The sequence below is a fragment of the Peromyscus maniculatus genome, chromosome 3 (genome assembly GCF_049852395.1).
Source record: "Peromyscus maniculatus bairdii isolate BWxNUB_F1_BW_parent chromosome 3, HU_Pman_BW_mat_3.1, whole genome shotgun sequence".
Taxonomy (NCBI): Eukaryota; Metazoa; Chordata; class Mammalia; order Rodentia; family Cricetidae; genus Peromyscus; species Peromyscus maniculatus.
The window spans coordinates 34,848,753-34,866,636 of NC_134854.1; the positions used below are offsets into that span (position 1 = coordinate 34,848,753).

General features: G+C 37.9%; 1 protein-coding gene across 1 annotated transcript in view; it reads left to right on the forward strand.

Moving 5' to 3' along the window:
* Positions 1–1,484: 1,484 nt before the first annotated feature.
* Positions 1,485–17,884, forward strand: part of Sema3c (semaphorin 3C) — a 156,117-nt gene continuing 139,717 nt past the window's right edge. Inside the window, exons 1-2 of the mRNA XM_042272933.2 lie at positions 1,485–1,862; positions 3,770–3,910. Of these exons, the coding sequence (XP_042128867.1) occupies positions 3,808–3,910 (103 nt within the window). The 5' untranslated portion in view covers positions 1,485–1,862; positions 3,770–3,807. The remainder of the gene's footprint in view (positions 1,863–3,769; positions 3,911–17,884) is intronic.

The window sequence follows — 17,884 nt, forward strand, 5'->3', positions numbered from 1 at the left end:
CAAGGGCTATGGGAAGGTCGACATGTAGACCGCCTGACCTCGGATATTTCAGGTAAATGTTCAGAGAGGGATTTCTGGGTTAGATGCTAGTTCTACTTTTAGTTTTTTAAAGACGTTTCATACTGTTTTCCAGAATGATTTCACTAATTTCATTTCTCCCAAGTGTGCATCCTGGAGGGGAAGTCTCCCCTCCTGTCTTCTTGGGATTAACCTTCAGCTGTGAAATGATATCTCCTAGCTTTTCATTTGCTGGCTCAAGTGATGAGTGATACCGAGCACTTCCCGGCATCTCTTGCCCATTCATACATGTACGTCTGAGGCAATCTACTCCAGCCCCTGGTCCAGTGGATACAGAGATAGCGTGCCCTCAAGTACAGACCATCAAAGTGAATCAAACCCTGCCGTGAAACGTCAATTCAAATTGTAAACTTCTTTTACCTAATTTCCACATCTCTCAAGTATACAGTGAAAATCAGACGTTTCTATCTACTGGACATTAGAGGTGGTATCTAAGTAGACACAAGGAAGACATTCCTTGTCATCACTCACGCTGACAAAGTTCCATTCCTAGGCCCTACTGAGCAGTGAGTCTCGTTGGTAATCTTAGAGGTGTTTCCCCGTGACAGCTTTGGTAAGAACTTAGAGTCTACTTCATTTTGTAAGGCAATTGCCAAATACACAGCAAACAAATTGCGCCCACGGTTCCCTCACACAGTGACACCTACTGGGCTGAAGTGCACAGTGACTTGTAACCAAGGTCTGCTCATTTTACAGGGAGTGAAAGTCTTTTCTTTTGATGTTCCTTTAATTCAGTGTGGTCAGTGGAAATTACTACCCACCCCCCATCAAAGTCAGTTTCACAGCTTAACGAGTTTTCCTGAAAGCAGGGCTGGAAATAACTCGCTGGTGCGTAGATTTATGAACCCCGGTGTTGGCACGATTGAAAGCAGCATTCTTGAACACAAAACAAAGAACGACAAACAACCAAAAAAGAAAGATGAAATTTTTTTACAACGATGTTTTGGGAGTGTCCGGGAGAGGAAGGTGCTAGATATGATTCAGAGGGGAAAGGTCAGCATAATTACTGACTTCAGGACATTAGCGAAACACAATAGGAAACAATACTCATAAAAGGGTACACTTCAGAGAGGAGGGAGTTGGTTTCTCTCGGCTGGCTTTAGCAATGTTGCTTCGGGGTAAAGACAAGATCCGTGCCCTTTTAAAACGGTAACTCTTTGCCTTAAAAGGATGCAGGGATCTTTCATCTGGCAAAACTACCGCTTTGCACTTGGATATTTACAGCCTAGCCAAGCCTGCATGCTTGCCGTGAGCCGAGCGTAGCCAGACCTTCTGAGTGCGCCCAGCGAGCGTTCGTTGCGAAAGGCAGTATTGCCGGGCAGAGTCTAGCCTGCTGCAGCGCCTTCCCGCGCAGAGCCAGCCTGTGCTCCGCCCTCCCTCCGGCTCCCTGCCACCGGCGGCCCGGCGCTCCCTGGGTGGGGCGGCGGCCCGTGCAGATGCGACGGGCCACGCGGGGCCGCTGCTGCAGCCGGCTGGGCGGTGCGCCCGGGCAGCCTCAGCCGCGCGCCGCGTCGCTGTAATCGGACACCGAGCGCTCGCCCCCGGCGCCCGGCCACTTGCCATTCACTCCGAGGTGCGGAGTTGAGCGACGTGGAGAAGGGCTCCGGGTGCCGCGGCTCTCCAGCCCGGGATTCTTCTACAAAGAAACTCAGCCCCAGTCAGCAAGAATCCCACCCTCGGGACTCTCCAAGTCATTGAAGGTCTTCTGGGGGAAAGGACCTAGGGGACTGGGACTCCCAGCCTGGAGCAAGTGGCTGACGTCTCGTGGATCTCTTTTCACCTCGGTAAGCCTGACTCAGATTTTCAGCCTTGCTCGGTTAGCGAAATCGAACTTTTCTGGGTCTGTGTACTGACTTTTCTCATCGGTGTGCTCAAGTCTGGGCATTTTTCTTAGGAGCCCACGCGGTTTAGGAGGAAAGCGCTGCCGGAGCTGAGCCTCGCTGTGGCACCTGCCAAGAGTTTAAGTTGGGTATTCCAATGCCTTCTAAGGAAAACAAAATGGGTGGAAATAACATAAAATAATTCTTATATACTCATATTTGCTGATAGTAGAAGACCAAGCACCAGAAAGCACATTTAACTGTGTGAGTTAAAAGGAACGAAGTTGTAAAGCACTTAGGTGGGGAGATGGGAAGAGAGACATTAGGCATTCAGTAGGTGGGATTGAAACCAGGTTGTTCTGTTAGATAGATCAGCGCTGTCTGATCTACCAAGTCATACAGACGGTATTAGGCTTTGCAATTTATACAGTATGTTTTCTGTAGGGTCGCATATCAGATTATATACTGGTAATATCAATATGTAAAAGTGTATGAATGTTTCCAATCTGGTTAATAAACAGACTAAAGTTGCACATATTAATAGTACTCTCCTCTGCCTAGCTCTAACTAAGTCAACAAGTCCCAGGGGTAAACTACTAAGGGAAAGTCACCCATAAAAATCAATTTTCTTCTGAGTTAATTTAGGGATGACAGGGTGAAGAGGTTGTGGAAGCAGGAAGAAACTGTGTCTTTTGAAAATTACCAACACAAACATCTCTAGGGATTCCTCCGTCTGTGTGGCAGAGGCATAGAGTTTCATGTCTGACTCTTGCAGCGTATGTGCTACCAATGAGACCAGTTTAGATGTTTATTTGAGATTGCATGCTCTGTTTAATTGTTCTTTTCCTTCTGTGTCAGTGAAAACAGGCTCTTCAATTTTTGACTGCACTTCCATATTGAATAGGATCAATAATGCAGTTTCAATTTAAAAAGCCATATAACATAAGATCTGTAAAGATGCATCTCCAGATTAAATGTGCTTGTCATTTTACTGTACAATTGCACTAGAGAAGAAGTGATGGGATTTTTTTCTTTCATGATCCTGAGTTCGCTAGCATGCTGTGGCCAGTGGGGCTCAGATAGGTTTGTTCTGACAGTACCTGGCATCCCTTTGTATTTAGACATTAGTTAATAGCTTATATAAGTTTTATAGCTACAATTTTCAAGCAAGAATATTGTCTCTTTGATTTAATGTTTGAAGTTTTGACAGCCCACTCTCTGGTTGATTTATGTAAAATATGCATTGGTGGGTAGGAGGTTCCTGTAGATTACTCACCACTTGGTCATCGGTTTAAATTTGGCATGAGTCCATAGTTACCTCATCTGCATCATTTAACCGCTGCCTGGTCATCTGAATGCATTGGCAGATAACTGATTGAAGTAATTTACTAATTCGGGATGGAGCGCAGGTAGATTTATGTATGGAAACACTACTTCAGAGACAATTAATTCAGAAGAGTTAATGAGCATGGGATGAATGGGACCCATGAATGGGAAAGTGGAATGTCTCTACTACTGTATTTATTAGGGAGAGTTCTTTATTCATCAATACTCAATCATTAAAATGGCATGGATCTTGGAGAGCTGAGCTATTGGATTTCTCTGGGGGAATCAATTACGTTTGTCCCTTGATGCTTTGTTCTGCTTTGATAACAGCATTGTTTCATGGGAAGATAAAGAAATTCTTGTTGCAAAGATTTCCATACACAGAAAAATCCAAATGTTCCCATGGGAGAAGCAAAGTCGCAGCACCTCCTACTGCCGGCTGCGCCCCTAAGCCGCGCTTCTCAAAGCTCTGTCCACATTGCTATCGTTCTGGTCTGCCAAAATGTGAAAGGATATTTCACAAATCTCTCGTCTCTCTTTTAAAGGTATTTTCCCTTGGATATTAATTTTCAAATAAGAAGAAATGGCGTTCCGGGAGATTTGTGTGTTGGTTGGAGTACTTATTTGCTCTATTTCTGTCAGAGGATCTTCCCAGCCCCAAGCAAGAGTTTATTTAACATTTGATGGTAAGAAATTTGATAAAACTTATGAAAAAAATGTTTTTGAGGTCTTGTTTTTTTTTTTCTTATCCAGATGAAAACTTAACATATTAGTTAAAATGCAATATCATTATTTGGTTCTTAAAGTGTTACAGGCTACTTTTTGAATGGGATGGTTATTTATGATTGGTTAATGTTTGCATTGGAGGGAATGTCTATGAAAATGCTTGAGGTATTTGCTGCCATTTCCCCCCTTAAGTTTCTTCTCGGTTGAGTGTATATTCCAGGGACAGAATTAAGAGCTCAAAATGTAGCATCTTCTGTCAGCTGGCTGTGCTGGGGAGCATCCCCTTCAGGCCAAAGTTTAGGATTAGAAAGGGCTACGGGAGTTTAGTCACTATAATAACTCCAGTAAGTTCCAAGTATTAGCTTCAAAACTGGAGTTGTTCTAATGGTATTTTTTTCTATTCCAAAAGTATTTCCCATGGTTGGTATGTTTTTCTAATGAGGTGAAAATGACCTAAAAATATTTGGGACAATGCATTGATTATTGTTGTATAAAATATTGTTTTCTCAAGCTTAGAAATGTTACGATTTCAATTTTTGATTTATATAAAATGCCATAAGGTCTTCTGAGGGTGTGGTTTTCAAATGTGTTCATGGAGCTAATGTACACTGTTCACATCAATTCTAGTTGGGTGGTTGGGTCAGTCATGTAACCCTTACTAACTGGACAAATGAAATATGAAACGGATGAGAAACATCATCTTGCTTCAGGACCATTTGTGTGTATATTATATTTCTAAGTTTTACATGAACTCTGTGGTTGCACATGTGTTTAGTTGCTTTTGATAATGAAATTACTGATAGGCATTCACATAGGAATTGAAAATAGCACATTGGTTAACACTGGTCAGCCCTTTCTTTTTAAGTTATTAAGTGCTTTCCCCAAGGTTACTTGAGCATTGAAGAAGCCAAGTTTAGAGGTTATTAAGTGTGAGCTTCTAATTGCACCCTTAACCGTTGTGCCTGGCACTTCCTCCTAAAACCATAGCCATGCAACTTAGATGTGAAGAAATGAAGGGGAGAGGCAGGGGACACAAGAACCGCTTTGAAATTCTTCTACTTCTCCTGAATTACAAAAGCATTTTACAATTGCTCTCACTTTGTTTCCCAAGTTGAAGTTATCAAATCAGAACAAGAAAGAAAAGCAAACAAGCAAAAGAAAACCTCAAGGAAAAGTATAATTACCTATATTTTTCTTACTGTATGAGGAAGTGAGGTGGCCCCAAAGTCCAGACATCTAAGTCTCATCCCTGCTATTGCATCAGCACTAACCAGACTGTCTATGTAAATGCTCACAAGTGATTGGTCACTTAGGATCATTCAGTATATCTGTCTTGGGAAGGAAAATTATAATCTATGTATTCCAGAAGTTTCATCTTTTAGAACTAAGTGTCAGTACTTTGGAGGAGAGTGGTTGTTGTACCATACAGAGTGGAAGTTACCATAGACTTTTATATTACTGTATGTCTAGTGTTTAAATGCTTTCAAATCAAAACAGATCCACAAAGAACAGGTTGTCCTAATGTGTAGTTTATGTAGACTATGACATGATAAAATAATCTACCTATCAATAGTTCCTGACTTTTGTTCTTCCCACAATTATTTGTACTCTAGAGTTGTAATGGACTATCACTCATCACAGAGCCATCTCTGTAACTCTAATACTAATTTTAAGAGGTGTATCCACAAGAATAATCTAAATTAAATTCTTAATTTATAGGTTAATAGCTAGACATTTATATAGTAGAGTAGCAGATATTAATCAATATGCTATGAAAAAAATCACATGAGAAAAAAGTAGTTAAAATGTACAGGTTTCAATAATTAATTCAAGATCATACTGTTAAGGTATTTTTACCATTTACCTACTTAATATGGACAAATTTCTTATGATTTAAGCTTTCCAGAAAAGGTTACTAAGTTTCCTCCAAGATGTTATTTTTTCTGTATGTTTTGAGACATTGTTTAACAGCATGGCTTAAGAGGGCTTGGAACCTATTGTGTAGCCCAGGCTAGCCTTAAAGTTCTGACAATTCCCCTGATGCAGCATTATGAATATTTTGATTCCAGCCTCAAGCTACCATCCCCAACTTAAAAAGATTTATTCATAACATATAAGTGAAAATCTACACACAGGGTTTATGGAAATAAGGTTGCGTTTTTATTTAAACATAGATCTGGGTCTTATTTTATATTTAAATTTATGGCGCTGTTTCTAAACCTAGATTTGGGAATTTGAAGGCATTTGAGGAAATTCTTGTTTCATTAGACAGAGGTCAGTTGCTTCACCTGTCATGTCTCTGCCTCTGTGTGGCCCTCTTCAGTACTTTGCCTACTCACTCTTTTGTCTTGAAATCTCCCTCACTGAGCCTGGGTCTCCTTTCTGTCTCTTTCTGTGTAGAACATTATTAAAACTGTTCAGACTTGTCTTACTTAAAGCCCAAGTAAACACTGCTGTCAATGTAAAGGTGTGTGAAAAAGAAGTACCTTCGTCATCCACATTCCGGCCTTCTCTCTGTTGCTTGATGGAGCGATAACATTTGGGAAACAGTGATTTACGGCTACCCTTCCACGTTGATCTAGTGCAAGGTCAAGCAGATGGCTATCAGTCCTACCTGGGAATGTACTTCAGATGATATTAATTAGTTACATTCCTACAAGCTGAGTCTTTCATATTATTAGATATTTTGTAAGTTTTACAATTCTTATTTTATTCCAAATAGCTTTCAAACAAATAAAAACTTTGTATTAGTGCTATTTGGATTAAGTATTTGTTGCCTTAAAAGCCAGTAGATTCACAGATGCAGATTTTATTGCATTATTTACATTGATTCTTTTTTCCACATTGAAAACTTTAGAATCTGTAAGGATTGTAAGGAAAGAGATGGCTACCTATGTTCAAGGAGAAAGGTATGTTTTACTTGCTGGTATACTAGGCAAAGCCTTGGTGAAAAACTCCATCTTTCCCCACAGATATTCTAGCATAAACTGTTTCATGTACTGCCTTGCAAGATTAGGAATCAGTGATCTGTGATTTGATAAAACGAGTCAGTGGTCTGTACAAGTTTGAGAAAATGTTTCTGCACTACAGAAAATATTATCAATATGGAATTTATATGAAATTAAATAGTTTAAATATTATTTCTCTTTTAAAATGAAATACATTCTTAAAAATATTTCCCTTTTAGCTGACCACTTAGATTGTGACTGTTAAATATTCAACTGATTGAAATACAGTTATTCATCAACTTTCCTTTTTATCTTTCCTAAATCTTTAGGGTCTGTAGTAATGTTCTCTATTTCAATTTTGAGACCAGCACTGTGTACCTACCCGCTTTGTGTGTTAGCTGTTCTTGTTAGTGGGTTATTCAATTTTAGCAATCTCTTAAGATATTCAGATTTTTTTCATTTTTCCCTGTGTTTTCTGTTAAATATTTATTAATTTATGTACTAAAGTTCACTAAAATATCTAATTTCTTCTTGTTTGGTGTTTGATAAGTTTTTCTATTCGAAAATTTCTTTAATAGAAGCTTAGCTTATGGATTTTAGTTCTTTTTTCTAATATAATTATTTATGCTATAGATTTTCCTCACATATGTACTTTATAGTCTAACACAAATGTTGTTAAAGATCATTTATTCAATCAGTTTATCTTTTTTTCTGATTTGCTTTGCTAGTTCTTCCTTTTACCTGTATATTGGTGACCCATCAGTATTTGCATTAAAAAATACATTTATTTTTTGTAGATTTCTGACTTACTTTCCTGAAAGAACACATATTGTGTGGTCACAATTATGTAAAATTTATTTAAACGTATTTTATTACACAGAAGTTGCTATATATTGAAAATAATGTATATTCTACTTTTATTGTACAGAGTGTATGAGGAAAGGCAAGTAGATCTATATGGTTAATAATGTTTTTATGTACTTATTTATTTTCTATCTATTTGTTTTTTCAATTGCTGGTAGAAGTGGTTGGACTCCTAAACTATGTATTTGTGTGTTTCTATTTATATTCTATCAGGTTTTGTTTCATGTTTTTAGTTTTCATTTATATGCTGACATATTTGAAGTACTATATTCCTCAGCTATTGAATACCTCTGCATTATGAAATATCTCTGATCAGTTCTGGTAAAAAATATCGCATGCATTTTGATGTATGTGACATTTAACTTTTTGTAGTAAAAATATTAAAATGTATTTATAATTGAGGGTAATTTATTCCAAATTCTATGACTTAAGACTGTGAAAACATAGGACATACATTTAAATAGGCATATATGTAAACAGGCATGTATGGCTAGAGGGATGGCAGAGTGAGTTCTAGATTTACCTGAAATAAAGACCATCAAGGTTTGCGCTCTTGATCCAAAACTATGATTCCTTTTCAGGACCTGAGTTCCCCTGATCACTTGAAAATAACTAGAACTAAATGGTCTCCTTATTCTCTTCAATATCCTGAAATGAAATTTAAGTACAGTTATTATTTTATGAGTTCAGATTTTTTTGAGGAAATCTTAATAATATCTGACAATTTTTTTTATTTTTATTATTAAGAAATTTTCTATTCATTTTATATACCAACCACAGATCCCACTCTCCTCCCTCTGCCTGTCCCTGACCTTCCCCCCAACCCACCCACGCCCATTCCCACCTCCTCCAAAGCAAAGTCTCCCATGGAGAGTCAGCAGAGTCTGGTACATTCAGTTGAGACAGGTCCAAGCCCCTTCCCTCTGCTCCAAGGCTGCATAAGATGCCCCACCTTAGGCACTGGGCTCCAAAAAGCCCACTCATGCACTCAGGGACAGATCTCGATCCCACTGTCTCATCTATCCAAAAGGTCTAGTCCAGTCCTATGGGAGTTCCACAGCTATTGGTCCACAGTCCATGCATTTCCACTAGTTTGGCTGGTCGTCTCTGTACATTTTCCCATCATGATCTCAATGTCCCTTGCTTGCAGAATCCCTCCTCTCTCTCATCAATTGGACTCCTGGAGCTCAGGCTGGTACCTGGTTGTGGATCTCTTCATCTGCCTCCATCAGTTACTGGATGAAGGCTCTATGATGACAGTTAGGGTATTCACTAATCTGATTATTGGAGTAGACCAGTTCAGGCACCCTCTCCACTATTGCTAGTAGTCTAAGGTGGGGGTCATCCTTGTGGATTCCTAGGAACTTACCTAGTCCTCTGTTTCTCCCTATTCCCATGATGTTTCATTTATCATGGTATCTCTTTCCTAGCTCTCCCACTCTGTCCCTGTTCCAGCTCAAACCTCCTGTTCCATTATGTTCTCATCCCCCATCCCTTGCCCTCCATTAGGCTCATCTAGTTTGCTCATCTAGATCTCATCTATTTCTCCTTTGTTGGGCGATCTTTGTGCCCCTCTTAGGGTACTCCTTGTTAGCTAGCTTCTCTGGAGCTGTGGGCTGTAGTCTGTTTATCCTTTGCTTTACATCTAGTATCCACTTATGAGTGAGTACATACCGTGTTTGTTCTTCTGAGTCTAGGTTACCTCACTCAGGATGGTATTTTCTAGTTCCATTCATTTGCCTGCAATTTTCATGGTATCATTGTTTTTTACTGCAGAGTAGTACTTCATTGTGTATATGTGCCACATTTTCTTTATCCATTCTTCGGTTGAGGGGGTATCTAGGTTGTTTCCAGGTTCTAAATGTTATGAATAATGCTGCTATGAACATAGTTGAGCATGTGTCCTTGTGGTATGATTGATCATTCCTTGGGTATATGCCCAAGAGTGGTATATCTGGGTCTTGAGGTAGACTCATTTCTGATTTTCTAAGAAACCGCCATACTGATTTCCAAAGTGGCTGGGTAAGTTTGCATTCCCACCAACAGTGGAGGAGTGTTCCCCTCGTTCTGCATCCTCTCCAACATAATCTGTCTGACAATGTTTTCAAGAATATTTTGTATAAAGAAGTTGGATAAGAAGATAAGAAGAAGAAAAAAGTAAATGATCTTAAAAATCCATGTTTTGGCTGTGTGATACTTTCTGGGTGTGGTATATTGAGAAGCTGCTTAATGTCCCTCATCCAGATGTTATATATGCCCTGTAAGATAAAGATAGTACATGCTTTATGAGTTTTCTGAAAATTAAATGAATTATGTTGAGTATAGTATATAATGGATATGTTTTAATACCTGAGTGCTTCTGTGATAATTAGCATTTGTAAATATCCTTAATTTAGAAATGTGGTCTTTATTTGTATTATGATGACCTCTTTTCTACTTGCTCTAGAACAGTGGTTCTCAACCTTGCTAATGCTGTGACCCTTTAATACAGTTATCATGTTGTGGTGCCCCCAACCACTAAATTATTTTCATTGCTATTTCACAACTGTGACTTTGCTATTATTATGAATCACAATATAAATATCCATGTTTTATGATGGTCTTAGGCAACCCCTGTGACCTACAGTTTGAGAACCACTGTTCTAGAAACTGACATTCATAGTTACTTAATAAATCTTGAATTAAAATAAGTTTTGATATTTCCCAATCCTACACTACCTTAGTTATAATAACCTTAAACCACAGGCATCCTGCAGGGAATTTGGTTTCATTGAAACAATGATAAATCCCACACAGAATGCAATAGATTCTCATTTATCTGTCACACTAGCAGAAGGCAAGTAGCATGGAGAATTTTATTGCTTTGTACAGACACCTGTGGATTCATCCCTTGATACATACCTAACAATTGATGTTTAAAAATCTATCAAGCCTGTTCTTCTCCAACCTTAAAATGTTTATGTATTCCAAATATTGAGATTTTATGTGAGTATTTCCTACTAATTCACAAAAATCTTCCTAATTATTCTATTTCTTTTATAATAGACCTTTGACCCTGTGACTTTTTTAGTAATGAAAAGTATTATATATTCTTGGGCCTGTATAGGATCTTGGTTGGTGGTCTTGAATGAATTCCATATATGCAAGCATCTCTAGAAATGTTTAGACTTTTATGTACTTACTGCCTCCAAAGTCTTTACTCTTTTTTAAATTCTCTTAAAAATCTATTTTCTTGTGTGATGAACTTGGACTTAATGAGAACACACTGTCCTTGGTTTGTTGCTCTGATCATCACGGCACAGGGTAGGTCTTGAAATGTTCTACTTTAGTTAATGGTGACAGGAAACCTCAGGAAGAAGAGCATGTGGGATTATTTTCATTCCCTTACATCATGATGATATGAACTCTACCTATGATAATTGAACATAAAGAAAAATATTAGTAAATTTGCATAAATTTATTTATTGTTAATTACATATCTATGTATGTATGCTTGTATATCTTGTGAAAGAGGTTTTAAAGTTTTAGATTTTTTTCATACCAAAGGTGAATAAATTGAAATTCAGAAACAAACACCCTTTGAAATACTTTCAGTGTGCAGAAATTAAAAGGAATCCAGCTCTAGCTTTTTACTGAGGTCTAGTATTTAGAATAAATAGTTTTATGTGAATTTATGAGAACATGAATTATGGTTATCCAAATAACAAACATTGAGTAGCTGTGTTTTATGACTGAGTGACAGCTGGGTAGACATCAGAGACAATCTGTTACTAAAGAGATCTTTATGCCTGACATGGTGGTCCACACCTTTAATCCTAGCACTCTAGGATCAGAGGCTGGCAGATCTGTGGGAATTCAAGGCCAGCCTGATCTATAATGGTGAGACCCTGTCTTGAAAAACTTAGAAAAGTAGGTTACTCATGTGGAAGCTTTATCTGTTCTAAAATAATATAAATTAACAAATGCTACCTAAAAGTAATATAAAGTGCTGAGCTATCAATTTTGTTTAATGTATTCTTATCTAGAAAATTATATCCTAAACTCAGAAGTATAAAATGAAAGTGGTCTCCCTAAGCCATGAGTGTCACTCAGTCTGATGGTCATCTCATTCAACACATTAAAGTTTAGCTCTCTATTCACATTTTATTTTGGTTTAAAATTCATAACTATCAAGGTACTAATGGAAAATGCATGGTAGAGAAGTTAGCTACAAGAGTTTCCAATTCATTGTTGACCTGGGCTCACTGGAATAGTAAAGACATCCTCTTGGAAGACTGCTTTCTAACCATCAGCCACTGATTATGTTACATGGACCTCAGAAGGAAAATGACACTTACTGGATTAAAACTCCCTGAGGATTTCTAGCTTGATATATGTTTTTCTTTGCTAAAACTAACCAATCTTCTAGCTCAAGTTTCACCACTAGATATGAATGCATCTGGCTTAAATGCATAGACGTGATTAAAGGCAAGTTCTGATTGGGAAGCAGGAGTGTTAAGAATAGGGACTACACTGTCATAGGCCCATCAGTTTTCCCTTTACTTTGTCTTTCCTTTCGCCTTTTTTCACTGCTGAATATTCAGTAACAAGCTGTGAAAGTCCTCAGGGCATGGATAGTATGCAAATGAGAGAATTTCATTTCAGATTAACAAAGACAAAACATCTTTTATCTTGTAATATCTGCCTAGTTTGACAAGCACCTTAGTTAATTAAGCAACACATTAAAAGAACCCGAGAGAATTAGTGAGCCACATGCAAAACCTGTTGCATTGTTATTGGATAATAAACTGAAAATAATGAATTAGTTCTTTATGAACTCTGCTAACATTGACATTAGCAGGCACAGTTGCTGAAAACAGATTGTCTTGTGGTTACCCCAAGAGATTAAAAATACAGCCTGTTGTGCCTGATTTCTCCATTCATTTGAAGCATGCCCACTACAGATGAGATAAATCTTCTGAAGTCTTTAGTTCTCACGAAAGCCAGGGAATTATGGTCCTTTGAAGCCCCCTTACAGTGGTCTAAGTTAAATGCCACTTAAAGATTTGCTCACCTGCATTTTTTAATGAACCTAAAGTCAACAAGGGGCCCTGTGCAAATCAGAAGCTTTTAACTCTTTCTTTGTGACAGGGTTATGCAAATGAGGGTCAGATGTTACTAAAACAGAGCATCGAGTTGGCTAACACTAGGATTTAATGTACACCAGCACATTGAAAACAATGAAGACATTAGGAGATGAGAGGAAGAAAGGAAAGGCAGCTTTCCCTGGTACACTGCTGCAGGAGTCTGCCAAGACAAATCTCATTCATAAACTTGGACTGGGGAGCAGAAATTTTAGTTCAGGTTTTTCAAAAAGGACTTGAAAAATATGAGAACTGAAATTATTTCTGTGATATGCTGTTTATATATTCTCAGAAATCCTTAGAAAGAATTTGAAAGTCTGTGTATTACTCTTTAAACAATTATTATTACTCTTAATTGGTTACCTTGGATTCTATTAAACTTTGTTCTGATACTAAAATATGAGTTTATGATATTATGCCAGTATAAAAGTACAAGATGCCTGGAAAGGGGAACAAAGAGGGAATGTCTTAGTCCAAAGGGTGAACTTATTACCATGATTCTTATGTACTCCAGTCAAATATTTTCATGAGAAAATGTATCATGGTTCATGGATTTACCAAAGAGAAACATATCTTTATGTTTATTTTAATTAGTTTGGACTCTGTCAGTGAAAATGGTAAGTGATGCAGGGGAATTCATTGTAATTTTTTTCTCTTGTTGGTTGGAAGTGTTGATCTGCTGTTGTTTACATATATGTACAAGTGTATAGTTTATACAAGTTTAATTTGCAATTTTGACCAAGGAAATATATATAGAGAGAAGTAAAATTTTGTCTCTTTCCTTCTTAGCTATATAGTGCTTTTTTGTCTTCTATGTTTATAAAGTATGTTAGCTAATTTGTATTTATTTTATAGTAGTTATCATTAGCAGGGTTATGTGGCAGGGACTGTCTTCAACAGCTCACCCTGCTTCATGTAACTCTAACAACATTGTGGGTAAGCACTATTCCTAGCCCCAAAGTGCAGATGAGAAAATTAAATAACTGGTTTGATGTCACAGCTATACGAAGTGGAGATATTAAAAGACCAGTTGTCATGTTAGACTCCAGAGCTGGAGCCATTTTTATGAACACTTGTAGGATTAGTTTTAGGACCTTCAAAAATCAAAGTTAAAGAAGATATTTTCTCGAGAAGGCATTTCATAAACTCACTCTTCCATGTCACAGTAGAGAATTCTACAGTGGACTCTGAGACTAAGAAGTAGACAGGAATGGGCAGAGTCTGGTTAAGTGGGACCAAAACGCCCCAGTGCTCTACACAGCATGGTGGGTAACACAGATCACAATAGCCTAGTATGTGATTTGTAAAGATCTAGATAGGAGGCATTTAAAGTATTCCAATACAAAGACATGATGGGCCAGCGGTATAGTTCAGTGAAAAGCATGTGTCCAAGGCCCTGAGTTCAATTTGTAGCACCAAGTCAAATGACCCTGCACTTAAAAAAAAAAAAATCTAGAATAACTGCTTAAAGAAATGGAGATGCTGGCTTTTCTAGTTATTGAATATTGTAAGCATGCATTGAAATATTACTCTGTAGTCCATAAATATGCACAATTATTTTATTTAGATTCAAAAGAGAATTTAAAAATAGAAAAGAAGCCAGAAAAAGAAGGAGGGGGGGTGTTTCAATATTCCTGGAAATGGCAATCCACCATCAGGAATCTGAGGAGAATCTCCCCAGAACATAGATGTTTGGCTTCTGCAGGTGAGATCTGATACTGTGACGGTAGCAGCAGGCCGAGCTCAGGAGAAAGCACACTGTGGGAGAGAACACACCATTTGCTCTCATCAGTTCTCTTGCACAGTGATCAAGGAACATTCCATGGGATCATGACTCCTGTGCTTTCTCTTAAAGAAATGGTGATTTACATGCTCTTTTTCACAGCCTTGAAGTATTGCCGAAATATAGAACCACAATTAACTCAACTTTTCCATTTCTTCAGTCTCTTTTATTTGAGGAGGCCCAAGAAAATTATGCTTTTGGTGTGACTTCCGTTCCTATGAACATAAATGAAATATAAAAGCATTGGGAGAGAATACTTCAATCTCTGGGAAGATCCCAACACTTCTTTGCATTCTGCATTTTCATATCTGGACTGTGGGTTGCTTTGCTTGTCAAAGAAAACACAATGAAAAGGAAGGTGGGACTCTCGCTAGCACAGAGTCTGAACTGGCAAGAAAGGGCCAGGACAGGCAGAGCCCAGGGGTTAGCTGTGCTATTTTAGGCCAGGAAGAAATGTGCTGAGCTGTAAAAATGGCAAGTCCTCTCAGCTCGTCCAAGGGGCAGGCTTCCCCAGCCATCATTCAAGTCTCCCTTCTCATCCAGCAGGAATTTACTGCCTTGGAAGCTCAAGGTTAATACATTCGTTCTGCAGAGTGCATTTTCCTTTTTGAAGAATTTCTTGCTATCTCATCTGTTACAGAATTTCTCAGGACAAAGGCCCTAAGAGACTGAGTCTTTGCTCACCTCCCGCAGCTTGGTGGTGGCCTTGACAACACTAGAGGACAGGAAAGCATAAGAGGAGGATTAATAATGAACAGATCTTGTGTCAAGCCAGAAACACTCTACAAATCAGAACACTAAATTCTAGGAAATATCAGGCCATGAATATGAATATTAACAAACGTAAATCATATTTTCTCTAAAGTATATATAAGACTTAGCTTCAACATGCTTTAATTTTTGTTAGCTTTAATGTCTTAAAATGTTAATTAGATTTTGGTTGTTACAATATTTAAAGGCAATTATACAACAGAGTTTTTTATTTATCTAATTAATTTATTTACAGTACTAAAATAAAAATCCACAGTCTCAGATGTACTGGACAAGAACTCCACAACTGAACTATATACCCATATACCCAGGCAAATAACAGAATTTAACTAATTTTACAACACAAATATATTTGTCTTAAAAATGCTCGAAATCTGAGACTGATCAATAGTCATATTCATTACTTTAAAAAAATGATCATACTTTTAAATTAGAAGTCTCTTTTTCAATTATTTGAATTTTTGAGATAGTATAGTTACATCATTTTCCCATTTCCTTTCCTCCTACCAATCCCTCCCGTATACCTCTCCTTGCTCTTTTTCAGATTTATGGTCTTCTTTTATTAATTGTTTTAACATCCTCCACACACACATACATACATACACACACACACACACACACACACACACACACACACACACATACTCACACACACGCACACACACACGCTCACCCACACATTCTCACACACGCTCACACACACACACACACACACATATTGTGTATGTATGTATGTATGTATGTATGTATGTATGTATGTATGTATGTGTATCCCTAAATTCTTAAGTACATGTTCAGTCTGTATAGTGTTATGTAGGCCTCAACCTCACACATGCTAATTACTTATGCTTATGCCCTGTAATCATAATCATGCAAATTAATTAGCATGCTCCTCTTGCCTTTCCCATGTTGCTGCTCTTGTAATCACGTTAACTTGATGTGTTGCATGCCTCAGAATTCAGCTCCCCCATCTTCAGTCCATAGATTATTCTACTCTGCATAGTAAATGTGTCTTCTGTCTTGATTTGAAGTGATGCCAGTAAAAGTGCTAAAAATTATTGCCTTTCTTGAATTTAACGTGGACTGGCAGTAGAGGTGCTTGATAATGAAAGTATAAAAATGGCTACCTCATTAGTCACTGAAACTGTTCTTTTTAGAATGTTGCTCTTACAGTCAGTCTTGTATAAAGCAGTGGCCAATATCAAGTGTCGGGTCTTTATGGTTTAGATAGATTAAAGAAGTTAAAGGGATATAATTTTGCAGAAGACAATATCTGTTATCTAAGAGGAAGAGCAGAATGTTGACCTATCAGAGTAAAACTTGGACTCAGTGTCAGATTAACCATGATAACAAAGCTTCTGCCAGATTCATTCATAAAACAACTTTCCCAAGATCAAATGTATACTTTCTAAAAAGTGATCGAATCTTAGAGAATTGATCTGTATCTGAATATAAGAAGTATGTTTTACATGAAGAGTGTGAATAAAGTCACATTGAGTTTAGCACCCAGTAACACTGTTGGTCCGGGAGCTGGCTTGCCAGGTAAAGAAAGACACTTGCTGTCAAGCCAGACACGCAATCCCTTGAACTTATAGGGTAGAAAGAGAGAAATGACTTCCACAAGTTATGCAGTTATGCTCTGACCTCCACACTCAGTGCTGTCCCAGTCTCTCTCTCTCTCTCTCTCTCTCTCTCTCTCTCTCTCTCTCTCTCTCTCTCTCTCTCTCTCTCTCACACACACACACACACACACATAAATACAAAATCTTTATATAAAAATAATGCACTGTTGAAAAGAGGCGTAGAATAAAACCTGACAATCAAAAAAAAAAAACTCACAACATCTCTGGCATCATTTTAAATGTGCTCTTGTCTTTTCTCACAGGTTTATAATAATTGAATAATTGGAGGATTGACTCATCTTGCAACTTACCACTTAAAATGCAATGAACACTTAAAATGCAATATATTTAGTTTTGTAGTAACAACTTAGCATAAATGGTTGGAGGAAAGGACACCGTGACTTGCAGATTTAAACTCTGTCCCCTTCTTATGACCACTGGTTAGTGACAGAACAAATTGGTTTGTTGAACAGCCACCTGCAGGAAGGAGGAAACTTACCCTTGCACGGGTCGCAGGGACAGGAGGGAGGGAGTGACTCTCTAACACAAAGAGCTGGTCATTGCATCTCTGCTTGCTGATTTAGCTCATGAGCTCTTCAGCCCATGTTGCAGTGCTCCTACGTACAGTTTAATGTTGCTATAGTCAGCTTGACAAACAGTGAACAGAGTCTCAATATAAATGATGGAATATAATGAGGTGCTTTTGTTTTATACAATCTTCATTTCACAAATCTAGACCAGAAAAATACGGTTGCTCCTTCTAAAATAAGTGTAACGTGGAACAGACTGTGGCAAGTACATCAGCCAGGTACTTCATTCATTC